Source organism: Paecilomyces variotii (genome assembly GCF_004022145.1).
Source record: "Paecilomyces variotii strain CBS 101075 chromosome Unknown C8Q69scaffold_3, whole genome shotgun sequence".
In the NCBI taxonomy this organism is placed as follows: Eukaryota; Fungi; Ascomycota; class Eurotiomycetes; order Eurotiales; family Thermoascaceae; genus Paecilomyces; species Paecilomyces variotii.
Window position 1 is genome coordinate 1,898,984 of NW_021167142.1, and position 14,080 is coordinate 1,913,063.

At 51.2% G+C, this 14,080-nt stretch overlaps 4 protein-coding genes across 4 annotated transcripts; 2 read left to right on the forward strand and 2 right to left on the reverse strand.

The window, feature by feature from the left end:
* Positions 1-310: 310 nt before the first annotated feature.
* On the forward strand, positions 311-1,997 carry C8Q69DRAFT_217128 (hypothetical protein). The gene is made up of 3 exons (XM_028626257.1): positions 311-493; positions 623-775; positions 897-1,997. The coding sequence occupies exons 1-3, from the start codon at positions 430-432 to the stop codon at positions 1,757-1,759; spliced, it is 1,080 nt and encodes a 359-aa protein (XP_028486787.1). The 5' UTR covers positions 311-429; the 3' UTR covers positions 1,760-1,997.
* On the reverse strand, positions 1,761-5,365 carry C8Q69DRAFT_462491 (transcription-silencing protein Clr2-domain-containing protein). Its single transcript, XM_028630321.1, has 4 exons — positions 4,989-5,365; positions 4,202-4,278; positions 3,934-4,126; positions 1,761-3,878 (listed from the first exon to the last, which is right to left on the reverse strand). Exons 1-4 carry the CDS (start codon positions 5,161-5,163, stop codon positions 2,236-2,238), a joined length of 2,088 nt encoding a protein of 695 aa, XP_028486788.1. The 5' UTR covers positions 5,164-5,365; the 3' UTR covers positions 1,761-2,235.
* A 395-nt stretch (positions 5,366-5,760) lies between these two features.
* On the reverse strand, positions 5,761-8,729 carry C8Q69DRAFT_462492 (peroxisomal long-chain acyl-CoA transporter, ABC superfamily). Its single transcript, XM_028630322.1, has one exon. The coding sequence runs from the start codon at positions 8,354-8,356 to the stop codon at positions 5,882-5,884; it is 2,475 nt and encodes an 824-aa protein (XP_028486789.1). The 5' UTR covers positions 8,357-8,729; the 3' UTR covers positions 5,761-5,881.
* Positions 8,730-11,448: 2,719 nt separating this feature from the next.
* Positions 11,449-13,423, forward strand: C8Q69DRAFT_443548 (plasma membrane phosphatase required for sodium stress response; the record flags this gene model as incomplete). Its single annotated transcript, XM_028628925.1, has 4 exons — positions 11,449-11,548; positions 11,590-12,836; positions 12,899-13,048; positions 13,112-13,423. 4 exons carry the CDS (start codon positions 11,449-11,451, stop codon positions 13,421-13,423), a joined length of 1,809 nt encoding a protein of 602 aa, XP_028486790.1.
* Positions 13,424-14,080: the final 657 nt, after the last annotated feature.

Below are 14,080 nucleotides of genomic sequence, written 5' to 3' on the forward strand. Positions count from 1 at the left end.
TTCAGTTGACGTGTCGTGTCGTGTCCGCACGGGGGATTTCTGGAGATAACATTTCTGTTGCTGGAGTAGAGAAGAACAAGCCTTATCACGATATATCCCCATGGAATGCATTGAGAAGAGTGATTTCCAGATGAACACAATCCCTTCTCAACTACAAAAAAAATTCGGTATCTATTCATATGGATGAAATGAGATTTACCCCATTTGAAGAAGCTAATAAGAATACACTTACCCGCTCTTTATCACCAAAGACAAGTCTCTGTCGGGGCGGGCCGCGCCTATGAGCGGATTTCCTTCGGGACGCCGAGTCCAACCGCCGCCCGTGCGGCGGGGGAGGGGTCTATATCATGTTGATTTCTGCTTCAAGTTTTGTCTCCCCCCCTCAATTTCTGCACAGCATCTCTATGTATAGCGTATATATCTGCTAAAATGGATCCAAAGAGCGTGACGCACGCGCAGGCGGTTACGGTGAGCTTGAAGGAGCTTCTTGATGGTGAGTTAAGTACCTTATTTGGTGGTAATCTTGGCTGGCCGCAGATAAAAAAGAAGAAAAAAAGAAGAAAAGGATCAAGAAGTCGAGTTTCAGAACACAAATTCGCTAATTTTGTTATGTATTGTCCAGGAACTGTATCTTTCGAAACCCTTTCTGAAGCCTTTGGACCTTCATCTCTGGGTATTATCGTCGTGAAGGATCTTCCTCCGAAATTCAAGGATCTCCGCGCTCAAGTGTTATCCAACGCTTCATATCTGGCTGCACTTCCTGAAGAGGAATTAGGTAAGATAAAATAAAATTAGTCCCTTATCTATCTTTCCAGAGCCCTTTTTTTTCCTTTTTCTTCTTCATGTTCCTCCTTATCAGAGTTAACTTAGGTAACGTAACTAACCACCACCCACAGAATCCCTCACCAGTCCAGAATCCAAATACCTCGTCGGCTGGTCCTGTGGGAAAGAAACCCTCCGATCCGGCCACTTCGACACCCTAAAGGGCTCCTACTACGTCAATTGCGCATTCTACCAAAACCCCGAACTGCAGAATGCCCCCGCGGAAGGATTCCCTGATTTCTCACAGTACACGGCGCCTAATATCTGGCCGCCACAGGACCGACTGCCTACTTTCCGGAAGAGTATCGAGGATCTATGTACTTTGATCATTGATACTGCGGCGTTGGTGGCGAGGGCTTGTGATCGGTATGCGTTGGCGAATATTGAGGGGTATAAGGAGGGGTATCTTGAACATGTGGTGAAGACGAGTTTGACTACGAAGGCGAGGTTGTTGCATTATTTCCCTACTGTTGGCAACGATACTTCGGAGGAAAAGAAGGAGGAGGAGGGGGAGGAAGGAGATGACTGGTGTGCCACACACCTCGACCACGGCTGTCTCACAGGTCTCACATCCGCCATGTTCATCGACGAGGCCGCTCATCCCATCGACCCAACTTCCACCCACCCTCTACCTGAACTATCTCAATCCCCTGATCCCTCCGCGGGACTCTACATCCGCTCTCGCACAGGCGAGATCGTCAAAGTCAATATCCCCAAGGACTGTCTGGCGTTTCAGACTGGTGAGGCGCTGCAGCTTATTACGCAAGGGAAGTTCCGCGCTGTGCCGCATTTCGTGAAGGGGGCGAAGACGAGTGGTGATGCGCGTATTGCAAGGAATACGTTGGCGGTGTTTACGCAGCCGAATTTGGGAGAGGAGGTTGAGGCTGGGAAGACGTTTGCGGATTTTGCGAGGGAGGTTGTTGAGAGGACGTATTGATTTTGTTTTGATATCAGGGGAGTTTTTGGTACTGCTGTTATTTGTCGTTATATATATTATTTGAGCGAGATATATATATATATATATATATATATATATAAGCCAAGTCGAATGCGTGGGAAAGAAGAAATCCTGATCTGGTCAATTTAATACTCTATTATTGTACAGTACATACATGAATTTGTTTTTTTGGCCTGGGGGGATAAAAATGCAGTGTTAATAGTAAATGCAACAACAATTTCAAGTGAAACTAGCTCGTAGCTAAGTAGCTGGGTTTTTTTGTAACCGACTGAGAGCAACCAACCGACCAAACTCCAGGGATGTTTTATCATATGGTATCATACCATGGCCCTATTCAGTGGGATATTAAAGATACAAGCAATAGTAAAAAAAAAGGAATAAAGAACAGCAACGTTCGTCTCAATCGTCAAGTCGTTAGAGAGAGCGAGAAAAAGAAAAGGGGATGAGAAGAGGTTTTACGCGAAGGGGATATCACCCAAGGCGTTACCGTTCTGGGAGTCAGCGATGGAGTCTTCATCGTCGTCCTCATCTTCGTCAGAGTCGTCATCCTCTTTGGAGTCTTCAGAATCATCATCGTCGTCGTCGTCATCGTCATCGTCGGAGGAGTCGAGGTAACCGCCAAGACCGCGACTGACGAGGCTGCTGGTCTTGCCGACCTCCGCAAAGCTGGACCTGGAAGAGTTGGCAGCAGCTGGACGTCCACGTTCCATTGGGATCATGGCGTCGCGAAGATCGTTCTTGTTGTAGTTCCCGTCGAGACATTTGAGGATGGCGCGCCACATCTTGGGGAGACGGGCAGCGCTGTATTTACCGACATCATCGCCGTTAAGGGAATCGATTGCCAGGCTCTGGGTGCGGTAGTCGCCCCAGAACCAGTCCTTGCCTTCGGGGATGCGGTCATCGCGCTGGCGGGAAAACCAGCGAGCGTAGACGACGCTGAAGAGGTCAAGTCCGAGATGGGCGGGTTCCAGCTGGTCGGTCCGCATGTAAAGCTTGAGCGCTTCGGGGTTGAAGAGACGGCCGATCACCATGTCCTGCGAGATTTCAGACTCCAGGTTCGGATCGTGCTGGTGGTACCAGTTTCCCCACCCAGCCATTCCGACGTCTTTGAAGACTTGGACGATCTCTTCTTCACTGAGTGGCTTAGGGGGACCAGTCTCGCCCGGTGGACGGTATGCACGTTCAGGGGAAAGAGTGTACATTCTACCGTCGAGGCGCACGGTGTGCTTCTCACAGAGTAGGGGTGACTTGGGATCGTCGATGCAGTTATTCAAATCCATGCGAATGTCGGTAATAACCAAGACATCGGTGACTTCTCCCACGGGGTTGTCAAGGCTGTAGCCCCTGGGCTTGAGACGGACAACGTCACCGACCACGTAGAGCTCCGCTCCGATCCAGATGCCGCAACAGTAGATAGACGCGTTAGGCCAGTTACCCTGGAAAGCATTCTTTCCAAGGAGACTGAAAGAGGACATGACAGTGAGAGCGAAGACGATGGAGACGTGCCATTCGGTGTTAGGGATTCCGCTAAGGCAGAAATGGTAGTAGTTGAACGGCTTGATCGAGTTCAAGTGGACATATCTGTACTGAAGGGAGTGGTCCTTGTCGAGCGAGTTCGGGTCAGGGAAAGTCTCGATGCGGAATCCGGAGTAGTTGACCTCCCATTCCTTCTTGGTTGGCTTCTCGATGTCCTGCATCTTGACGGGATCCGTTTCGGGGACCTGTCCGACGGTGCCGGCCCTCCATTCAGGGGTACCAAGCCACTCATCCTTTTCAGGATCATACATCTGGATAACACCCTTCTCCTCGTTGTAACGAAGCTCTCCCTGGAGATGGGGGATCCACATAACCAGCTCGCCCGCACGAGGGATCCAGGAAGGCTGGACGTCAAGAGCTTCAAGGTAGGGCGGGAGGTGCTTCTTCAAGACCCTCCATTCGATGTTATCCATCTCCTTGATCTTGAGATCGACCGGTTCGCCTCCCTTTTCTTTGAGCGTCTGTACGGCCATCTTCCAGACATCCGGATTACCTTCTGGGTCAACAGGGGTCCCGCGAGAACGGGAGTAGCCCGGGAGATATCCCTCCCCCAAAGAGCGGCCTGTACAGCAGGTTAACACCATAGGAGTCTCATAGGAAGGCAATATAATTCTTACCCTTGGCCGGCTCGGTCTCCTTTTCCTTGCCTTTCATCTTCGAACCCTGGGATTCTCTTTTCCGTTGGTTTATGCAAAGATCACACCCGCAGTCGCCCTGCTTCCCAGTGATAAACCAGTAAAAGTGGGGGAAGAATCTATTCGGAGAGTTGAAGTACGCCCCTGAAGGGTGTCCCCAGAGATATTTGTCACGCTATTCGAGCGATATCAGCATCAGGGAAGAACACAACTCGGTCAGCAGAGCAACATGATATCAAGATATACGTACGATCGTGCTGTCAGACGGACGCGGCTTATCAAAGAGAGCGTAGCCTTCAGGAAGCCTCTCGAGGATGTAGTTCTCTCCTGTTTAGGTCGCGTTGAAGCATTAGCTAGGAGAAGAAGGACGACGCGTCGTTGTGGGAGATGAACTGAACGCTCCGAGAAAAAGACGCTAAGCATAACAACCACCACAACATGGCCAGCAACAGGTAACAAAGAGATCGGAAAGAGATGCCGAATTAATCCGACAGTAGGGCGGTGTGATTTTATTTTCACACATAGGCTGTAAACCTGTAAACCTTTCACAGTCCATAATGCTTCATGAACAGAACGCCCTCCACGATGGTCACTGTAGCCGTTGCTGACAGGATGGCACAACGGCCTCCTGTGCCCTGAGGATATGATATATTCCATGGTAGCAAGGCTCCTATATTGAGACTTGGGTCGAAAGCTAACCATATCAGAGCAGAGAAGTTGAACAACTCGACCGCGGAGACAACAGGGCCACCATGATACCAGCAAGTCTTCCTACAGAGAAAAGCAGAATGGAAATCAAAGCAGACAACAAAGCCAAGGACATTATAAAAGAAAAGCAAGAAGCAAGAGCAAGGGCAATACAAGGTCCTTGAAGAAGAAGGTGAAGGGGAAAGGGGCAACCAAAAAAACATCATACAAAACAACAACACTCCAGCACACATGCACACAAAATACGCCCCTTCTCAAACATCAAAAAGCACAATCAAAGAAAACGAACCAGAACAGAACAAAAGCAAAGGTAAGAAGAGGTTGCTTACCAGGCTCATACTCATTTCTCTTGAGCATCCACATCTTCGCGGTTTTCTCCCTATACAAGCTATCATCCGGACGGTGATAGTTTGGATCCTTCGGCCAAGTCTCCTTGTCCCCATCACTGAGGGAGTGATCGAGCGGGACCTGTGTCCATTTGATGTTGCTCTGAGACAACGCCATTGGTGCTTGCAACTTCTCAGGAGAACTTGAGCTGCATCGAAGTGAGCTACGCTCTGGGGATGAAGATTCGAGTCAGAAGACCCGGGTGAAATGAGGAGGTCTCGAGCCTTGCAGAGTATTTTGTTGTGTTTCAGATTGGCCGACAAGCAAACCAAGGTGATATGATAATGAATGAATGGTCCAGGTCTGTCATTTATTATGGTTACGGATCTAGACTAAATTCACCAAAGAAAACGCCCGGCGGCAAGTCGGAGTTTGGGCAGCCTGGCGGTGGATTAGAGGTCACATGATATGGAGAGCAACTACTGATCAAACAAGGGGATTATTGAGCTTCTGGGGTTTCACTTTGGGTCTAGGTCTTGAATTGAAGGTTCTCTCAGCTCCGTGAAGGTAAAATTCCAAAAATTCAGTTCACATTGGTTGTTTTGACATCTTTGGCATCTGAGGGGAAAAGTTCATGGATCCCGCACCCGATTCGTCAATCCTACAAGGCCGCTACAGCATGCATGAGGAACTACAACTATAACAGATCTCTGCTATTGAAATCTCATGAGAATAGGTGAACTATTCTGTGCAGGGTGGTGTACTGAACATTCACGTGAAGGTTCCTGAAATTGGAGGACTTTGGATATTCTTATAAAGAAGGCTAATGTGACTAATATATGGCTAGTGAGGGTTTGTTACATGGTCTTCATACATTTCATGCCAAGGGGATCGTTTAGTTCTGACTTGGTTCTTCTACAGATTGCTCCTCCGCTGACACGGCGTCATCTTCTGCTTCATAAGGTGGAGGGGCGAGCTCTCCCTCCTCGACCCAGACCTTGCGCAGTTCGTTCTCAATCTCCTCTCGGCGCCGCTTCCACTCTTCGACCTTATCCAAGCGCTTGCGCAGTTCCTGCAGCTCCTTTTCAACGCCGAGTTTCTCCTTTTCCGTTCCAATTCTCTCGAATTCCCATTCATCGCCTCGCGGGCCCAAACCCAACGTGAGGGTGAAGGTGTGATATTTCTTCAAAGAGGCGCGGGTCGAGATCGTGATCAACGTAATTCCCTTCTCCTTTGCCCTCTCATAGAGTAGGCCCTCGACATCTGACGAGACAGCAGATGTGCCCTCGTCGACAAAGGCATAGCTTGGCTCGTGGTACAACAGCCGGGCCATGCCCATCCTCTGCTTCTCGCCTCCGCTGAGTACATCCTTCCATTCTTTTCGGCAGTCCCAGCCGCCTTCGCGGTCGGGAAGGTAACCGAGATGCACTTCTTCGAGAATCCTCAGAAGCTCACGGTCCGTCCTGCCCTTATCACGCATATCCATCTCGGTATCTGGGTAGATGACCTGGTCACGCAGAGTTCCGACGCTGAGATAAGGCCTTTGGGGTAAGAACATGATACCATCGGTGCCGAATCCGCGCGGCTTGCTGACCAGACCGCGGTACACCGGCCACAAACCAGCAACGACACGGGCGATGGCCGACTTTCCGACTCCGTTCGGACCGGACACGAGAAGATGTTCGCCAGAGTGGACAATGAAGGTGAGGTCCTCAAGCAGCTCGTCACCTCCGTGAGGATAGAGAGCAGGTGCTACAATAGGAACGTGCTCGAGACGAACACCATCAAAGCCATTATGGATGGTTCCCTGAACATCAGAGAGGGAATAAATTTCGGGATGTGTTCCACGAGGCTGGTAGTATGCGTTTGCATATACGCGATGCAGGGCCGAAATGAGCGTGTAAACCCGCGACGTGTAGCCGGCCAACTCGGACAGATCCTTGATGCTATACATCATGCGACCGCCGGCGTCTGCCAGAGACAGCATTAGCCGCTTGTTCGTAATGAATTCCTTCATACGGCCGCGCTCCCGATGGGACTCCTCAGCTGCATTCGCCAGTTCCATGACTCCACCAAGACCGCCCCATGCTGGAAGGAACACGGGTAGCGAGGTGATCAGGTACCCGAAAGCTGACCAGGAATATTTCAAGATAATATCCTCGATCATGTTGTATCGTATCTTGAGACTGTAAATGCCTTCCATCCATCGTTGCAAGTCGCCAAAGCTCTTCACCAGGAAGATCCGCTCAATATCGGAGCCGCCATAGAAGGCGACCTCTTCCGCGTTGGCAAGCAGACGGGTGTGCAATCCTCTGAAATCTCCTTCCTTCTTGCCTTCCACTGCCTTCAGTTTGCCAAATGGAGGTGAAAGTTTGCGGAGGACAACCGCCGTGCTGAAGTAACCGCTGAGAATGCCAGTCAAGGCCAGAGGGCCTAGAGATCGGTAGAGCTGATAGTTGAAGACAAACAGGTCAACCAGCGGCTTTCCTATCGAGGAATAGAGAGCGGCAGCGGAAGAACAGAAGAGGGTGAGATCCTGGGTAATGAACTGGTCTGCTCCTTGACCCACACCACCGTCCAGATTCGACAGTTTATAGTAGCTCAGGCTGTCATTGAGATAAAGGTCGTGAATGTACCTAGTGAGCCGCGTCCGGAAGGCGATCGAGACCTTCGACTGAAGGAACTTGATCATAGCGTTTGTGTACGATGCGAACGTTCCTATACCGCACCATTTAATGATCCCCCAGATGAACGCTCGCCCCTTCCCAGCAACGAGATCTCTCACGATCTCACCGTCTAACCGGGCAATCAGCAGGGATAAATAGGTCCGCAGCAGCAAAAACATGCCGTGACTTAATAACAAGCCCGTCTCTTTGCTGTGCCATCGAGGAATCATGATGCTCAGCAAGCTAAGGAACTGGTGAAGAAACGCCAGGTTCAATCCTGGCTTGGTCGATGGTGGAGGGATCTCACTCAAGGGCTCTCCGTCAGTCATTCGTGCGGATCGAGGCGGGTTCAAGAACAATCTGCGATGGGCATCGAAGGTGGTCGGTTTCGTCGGATTTATGGTCACCTTAGATGTCGCGTTATCTCTGTAGGGGACGTAAATGATTCGAGATCCATCTTTGGCTCGGATTCCCGAATTACGACGTAGTAAACGTCGCCCTTGAGCCCGTTCTTTGGCCGTATCCCGCAGCCATTTGTATCCCCCATAACTAGAGCCCACGATGGAAAGCAGTAGCAGCACGGTACCAGCTATTCGCGTCGTTCGCGATGAGTGCCCTACCGTGGCACGAAACCGAGCGAGGTAGTGTCTGTACAAGGCGACGAGGGGATCCTCGGGCCGTCGAAGGGTCGACTGAGCTGCCATCTTGTCTTGTCTCGTCTTGTCTTGTGTTTGCTATCTGTTGTATCTGGCCCCTCTTCGCGGTCACGATCCGATGCTGTCCGACCGACAGGCTACACCTGCAGCAGCTCGCATGCTCAGAGCTGGAGGCCCAAAATCGTAGGGTTCGAATACAGGCGTCTGATGTCTGTGTCTCTCAAGTATTTACGCAGAACAGATGCGCAGGAAGGCAAACAATGGAGAGTGTATCGCATCTTCCGGAGACGTGGTCAGCGTTGACGTCGAGGGCCTAAAGCGGTTGTTTGCATGTGATGACCTCGGGCCAAGCCTCCCCCGCAGCTTTGCGGAGAGCTTCAGTAAGTATTATTAGTATTATTAGTATTATTTACAGAGCTGACCAGAAAAAGGCTGCGTAGATCGAAGGGTGGCCAGTGCAGATTATGCTACGATCTCAGCGACTAATCATTATTCTCTTTGTGCGGTTGCTCGGGTAGAAGTTTCCAGGAGTACTATGGTAGAGATCTTGCTGGGAACTGCAGCCCAAGTATAGTTATCATCAACGTTCTAGGTATCTCAGGAAGACAGTGTACACACTCATGACAATCGCAGCCGTGGCAAAAGCCAATAATAGGCAGCTGACGTTTGCTTGCCTGCCTCTGCGGACCTCCTGGAAGCTATGTATCCAGGTAGTCTATCCGATGGCCCCTATACTCCGTATAACTAAACTAGTTAACTAACTTGTCATCATCATGTATAGGCTGGAAGAGTCGGGTTGGACAATAATCAGATAACTAGAGTCTTCTAGCAACAAAGAGTGGTCCCCTTCTTTCCAAGGAGAACGTTCCTATCTGGCAGTGTCCTGCGTAAGCGCCCAGGTGTGTGACAATCGGATCACAATAATGGGGATGGAGGTGTGTGATTAGCCACACGCTCAGCCTCGAAGCACCGCCAAACGCGTTTCATTCGCCCCCATTGCCAGCTCCCCGCTGTGCTGTCGCCAATTGGATGGATGACAGACAGCTCCACGGAGGGAGAATGCCAGGAAGGGGTAACTACATATGTAGTTATTCTTCTGGAGGTCCTAGAAAGCACAACAATGTCCGGCATGGCAAGGAGGGCAGAAATTAGAACAGAACATGCCAGCTCCTTGACGTGCATCTGGGAGTCGGGATGTTCGGCTGCTGTTGATCATTTTTGTTTCGATCCCGGACAATAGTTAATTATAATTCCCTAGCCTGCAGCCAGTAGATAGTCACCAAGTCGGGCTCTTCCCCGGACTGCCTGCCTGCTAGCAAGCAAGCAGTCTTCTGCACGGGCAGCAGCCGGAAGGAGGGAGGACTGGCCGGGGCAGCCAATCCCTGAGGATCGAAACTGGGTGTGGCAGACCCTGTTTCCTGTCCCAATCAGCAGGACATTTTATTATTCATTCGACCTACTGAAGGATTTGAGTCTTATTATTACTGCCAGAACAGACGGGAGATAGACACAACGGCCAGTGTAGCTACATTTCCGGATCGGTTGTAGTTTAGCCGGCCAGTGCGCATGATGATTTCCATTCGATGCTCAACTGCGCGTTTGGCAGAGGCCTCCACGGGCTTCTGCAGGATGGAGCAATTAACAGTTAGTCCATTCCCCAGAGACACGCATGTAATACTTCTATCCGTTGTTATTGCAGGATAGCGAAACAAAATGATTGATCCCAGGCAAGACAAGCTGCTTCTGTCTAGAGCAAGTCATTATTATTACTTTGTTACTCACAGTGAGACCTGCTGATAGTCGACGGAGCCATCTCTCTCTCTCTGAGCCCACCAGTTGTGCTATTGAGTTATTACTACTAGATACTCTCAACTGTCTTCTGGCTTCAGGATTGCCTCTTCCCCTTCCAAGTTCCCCTTCGTCCTTGTGACCCCGCGAACGGGGAAGTGTATCCGTATCGTCTGTCCTGAGTCCTGACCACCCTCGAGATCATCACCACAGCCATCCTCTAGGAATAGATAAGCCAATCGATTTTAACTCTCCTCCATCTTGATTCTCCCTCCCTCGTTCTCTGGCTGCCCCACCGGTTGCATCCACGGGGGAGTGTCGGACTAGAGTATGTATCTGCCATCTGGTATTGTTATTATTCTTATTATTCTCTCTCGCTCTTCTCTCGTTCTGCCCCAGAAAGATTCCCCCCGAGCAAAGCTGGCCGGCTGATCGCGCCCGGAGATCATCCAGTCCAGCCCGTCGTTCTTCTTAGCGCCGGTCGACGGAGGTCGCTAGTGGACTGGCAAGCTCACTTGTTCCTTAGGTAGGTCCAGACCATCTGCCGCTCCCGCCCTCAATTTCGCTTCCAACCCAGGGGGGCCAACTACTACGACTACTACTGTATTACAGTATTATTTACTGAGTTGAGCCCATCCAGCAATCACCACGAGCTTGTTCCCCCCCGTCTCCTTGGCCTGCAAAAAAAAAGAACGATCCCGGAAAACAGCTCTGCTCAGTGCTGTGCTGCCACCAAACAACCCCGGCTCAGATCCTGGCGACTCTCCCACGACTCGTCGATCGTTTTCCCACGGCCAGTAATCATACAGTAATAATACTTAACTAATTAACTACTACTCTACTTACTATTACACTACTACCACGTCGGTCTCGAGCAAGCAAAGCAGAGCAGAGCAGAGCAGAAACGAAAAGCGAAAGCAAAGCACCGTACTACCAAGTCAAGTTTCACCCCTCCCACCTCCGTCAGCTTCATCCAACCCAACAAACAAAACAACGAACAAACCGACTGGATCCTGCGTGAATCACGGAATTAGTCGATTCGCCAGCCTCGCGACAATTCGACAGGGTCGAAGGTGGAAGGGAAGGTTACGGGCGCCGTGCACGAGCGTCAGGGACCCGAGGGTGTTCGCTCGGGAGAACTAATTAAGCAGCGAACTTGGACAGCCAGGAGGCGTGACTGCATCTTTCCCAACCGCCCCGAGCTGCAAGAGGGGGAAACCCGCTCCGCCCATCGACCTGACGGCGGAAACCCTGGAGGTGCTGTGCTTCAGTTTGTCCAAAAGCAGACGGTCGAAGCATCATCTTGACTCTCGCAGCCGCTGGTTCTGCTGAATCTCGCGGGCCCGCCCCCAATGCTCGGTGGGAGATCACAGCGGCATTCCTCACGCTCAGTTCAGGAGCCTCCAGCTCAAGCTGCATCCATGTCACCCACATCCGATCACCACGACCTGAGTGAGTCCTGCCCTTCCTTTTCGTCCTTCTGTCTCTGACAGACTTGCGTCTTGTCGCTATCGCCCCTCGAGGGCTTGAAGAAGGTCCGCTAATCTCCGTCCTCTCTCCAGACTCCGCATCATCCCAGTCGGCCGTTGATGAGAACTCCACCGGGAAACTCGACCCGTCGAAGGATGGAGCTGCCCTGGACCGAAAGTCATCTCATACTGCATCTGTTCGAGGAGTCTCATCTGCCCCCACGGATAACCCCCCTGAACGACCGAAGAAGAAGCGCTCGTTACTGCTGGGCCCATCTCGGACGTCGTCGAAGCTGAACAAGAAGTCTACCACAGAAGCCGGAAGCGAGTCGAGGCCGGGTGATTCGGGAAGCCCTGAAGGAGGTCGCAGAGGAAGTATCACGAAAAGGCGGAGAGACACCAGTCGAGCAAGCAGTCGAGCATCGCGACGGAGCAATCAAGAAATGGCCAACGCGGAAGGATCCAAGGCTACGGCGCCTGAGCTGACGGACGCGACGAAGACAGAGAAGAAATCGAAAACTTCCTCTAGACTATTCGCTTTTCTGAACTGCTGCAGTTCCTCCAGCGTGGACAATGAAGATCCTACACTGCCTCCCAAGAAAGCTTTCAAACGGGAACCGGCCCACGGTAGACAAGCTGGTCCGGAGAAGGCGGACGCCGCTGGAGGCGACTCCAGCATCGCAGAATCGCGCGAACCGAACCCTTTCGGTGACGAGAAGTCAAACCTGGCGGTCACGTCGGATCAGTCGCAGTCGCAGGTAGATGGAGACCGAAGTTCTGGCGCCGGAGGGGCCGCAGGGTCGCCGCAAGACAGCCGTCTCGACCCATCTGCATCTGCCCAGCGGAAGCCGTCCTTGCAAGGAAAGTCCGTTGATAGTTCCAACCAGGAGCCGTCGAGGAAGTTGTCCGCGTCGAACGCAGCCGCTGGTGCAGCCACAACGGTCGAAAATGGTGACATTTCCGCAAGGCCAGCCGATAATGACGCAGCGGCTTCAACCCAATACACGCCGTCCGATAGAGACGACAAAGACGTCACTATGGCCGATGCTCCTGCAATAGACAGAGACGAGGATGCGGGACAACCTTCTCATGACGAAGGGCAAGTTGTGGCTCTCCTCCCTCCACCGCCGCTGGCACCGACGCTCAAACAGCCGCCTTCAAGCGTCGGAGAGGGGCAGCAATGGTTGCTACCACCGCCTCTACCTCATCTGCAAAACCGAAAATGCCTCGTTCTCGATCTGGACGAGACCCTTGTGCACAGTAGTTTTAAAGTAAGTACCGTCTTCCACTCCTTTTCCTCCGTTCCCCAATGAAGACTAATTGCCCTTCCTAGGTCCTTGAGAGAGCTGACTTCACTATTCCTGTCGAAATCGAAGGTCAGTATCACAACATCTACGTGATCAAGCGACCAGGAGTCGATCAATTCATGAAACGGGTCGGTGAATTGTACGAAGTGGTCGTGTTCACAGCCTCTGTCTCCAAGGTGAGTGGCACTCCTACGGCACATGGTGATCCATCCGTGACAACGGCTAATAATTGGTGGTAGTACGGTGATCCTCTTCTCGATCAGCTGGATATCCATCACGTTGTCCATCACCGTCTGTTTAGGGACAGTTGTTATAACCACCAGGGAAATTATGTCAAGGATCTTTCCCAGGTTGGTCGTGACCTTCGAGAGACCATCATTATCGATAATTCTCCGACTTCGTATATATTCCATCCTCAACACGCGATACCCATCAGCAGCTGGTTCTCTGACGCTCATGATAATGAGCTACTTGATCTGATACCCGTCCTCGAAGATCTTGCCGGTTCCCGAGTTCAAGATGTGAGCTTGGTTCTCGATGTTACTCTTTAGCCTGGGTTATACACAAGGGTTTCTCATAGCGTTGACTGTCTGTGACCGTTTTCTTCCGTTCATTGGGGACTACAGCAGTCCTGCATACACTCTCACCCTGTTGCCTTCCTGCTCCCACGTGCTTCCGGACGGGGAGCTGTTTTCTGAATGATACTTGACCGCAACGACCCTCGTACTTTCTCAACAAGATCTGGACAGGAAAGGAACAGCCAGCGCCGAGAAAGATCTCCCGTTTCTTGGCATAATCTGATATCACCCTTGGCACGTCGGATTCCTCCTATGTCACTCCTACCACTCCATGGCGGAGCCCGCTTACATTGCTCCCAGCGAGCCGGCTTTCCTTATTATATCTCGTTTTGCATTCAGCAGGCGTCTGTTCTAGTCATCAGCTTAAGATTTGCTGGACTCATGTATCCGCTGTTTTCTTTTTCTCTCAAAAATTTGTCCGTCGACACACGACATTACCATCTCATTTTGTTTTGTTTCTCGTCCCACAGCTGCTGTTTATTGATTCCCCACCTCTCATTTTGTTCTCTTTTTTTCTTCCCAGCGAACCTTGTCAGGAACTTTCACAGCGACGGGCAGCTTGTTCTGCGTTTCAGCGCCCGATCCATTGCGCTAGTCTGAAGGCGTCGAATGTCGCGTAAGCAAGTTACT

What these genes read in the sequence shown, in the direction of transcription:
- C8Q69DRAFT_217128 (XM_028626257.1), top strand. Translation starts at nt 430, where the DNA reads ATGGATCCAAAGAGCGTGACGCACGCGCAGGCGGTTACGGTGAGCTTG. An exon ending in CTTGAAGGAGCTTCTTGATG is followed by an intron (nt 494 to 622) that starts GTGAGTTAAGTA and finishes TGTATTGTCCAG; the next exon opens with GAACTGTATCTTTCGAAACC. An exon ending in ACTTCCTGAAGAGGAATTAG is followed by an intron (nt 776 to 896) that starts GTAAGATAAAAT and finishes CACCACCCACAG; the next exon opens with AATCCCTCACCAGTCCAGAA.
- C8Q69DRAFT_462491 (XM_028630321.1), bottom strand. Translation starts at nt 5,163, where the DNA reads ATGGCGTTGTCTCAGAGCAACATCAAATGGACACAGGTCCCGCTCGAT. An exon ending in GAGAAATGAGTATGAGCCTG is followed by an intron (nt 4,279 to 4,988) that starts GTAAGCAACCTC and finishes CGACCTAAACAG; the next exon opens with GAGAGAACTACATCCTCGAG. An exon ending in GTCCGTCTGACAGCACGATC is followed by an intron (nt 4,127 to 4,201) that starts GTACGTATATCT and finishes TCGCTCGAATAG; the next exon opens with CGTGACAAATATCTCTGGGG.
- C8Q69DRAFT_462492 (XM_028630322.1), bottom strand. Translation starts at nt 8,356, where the DNA reads ATGGCAGCTCAGTCGACCCTTCGACGGCCCGAGGATCCCCTCGTCGCC.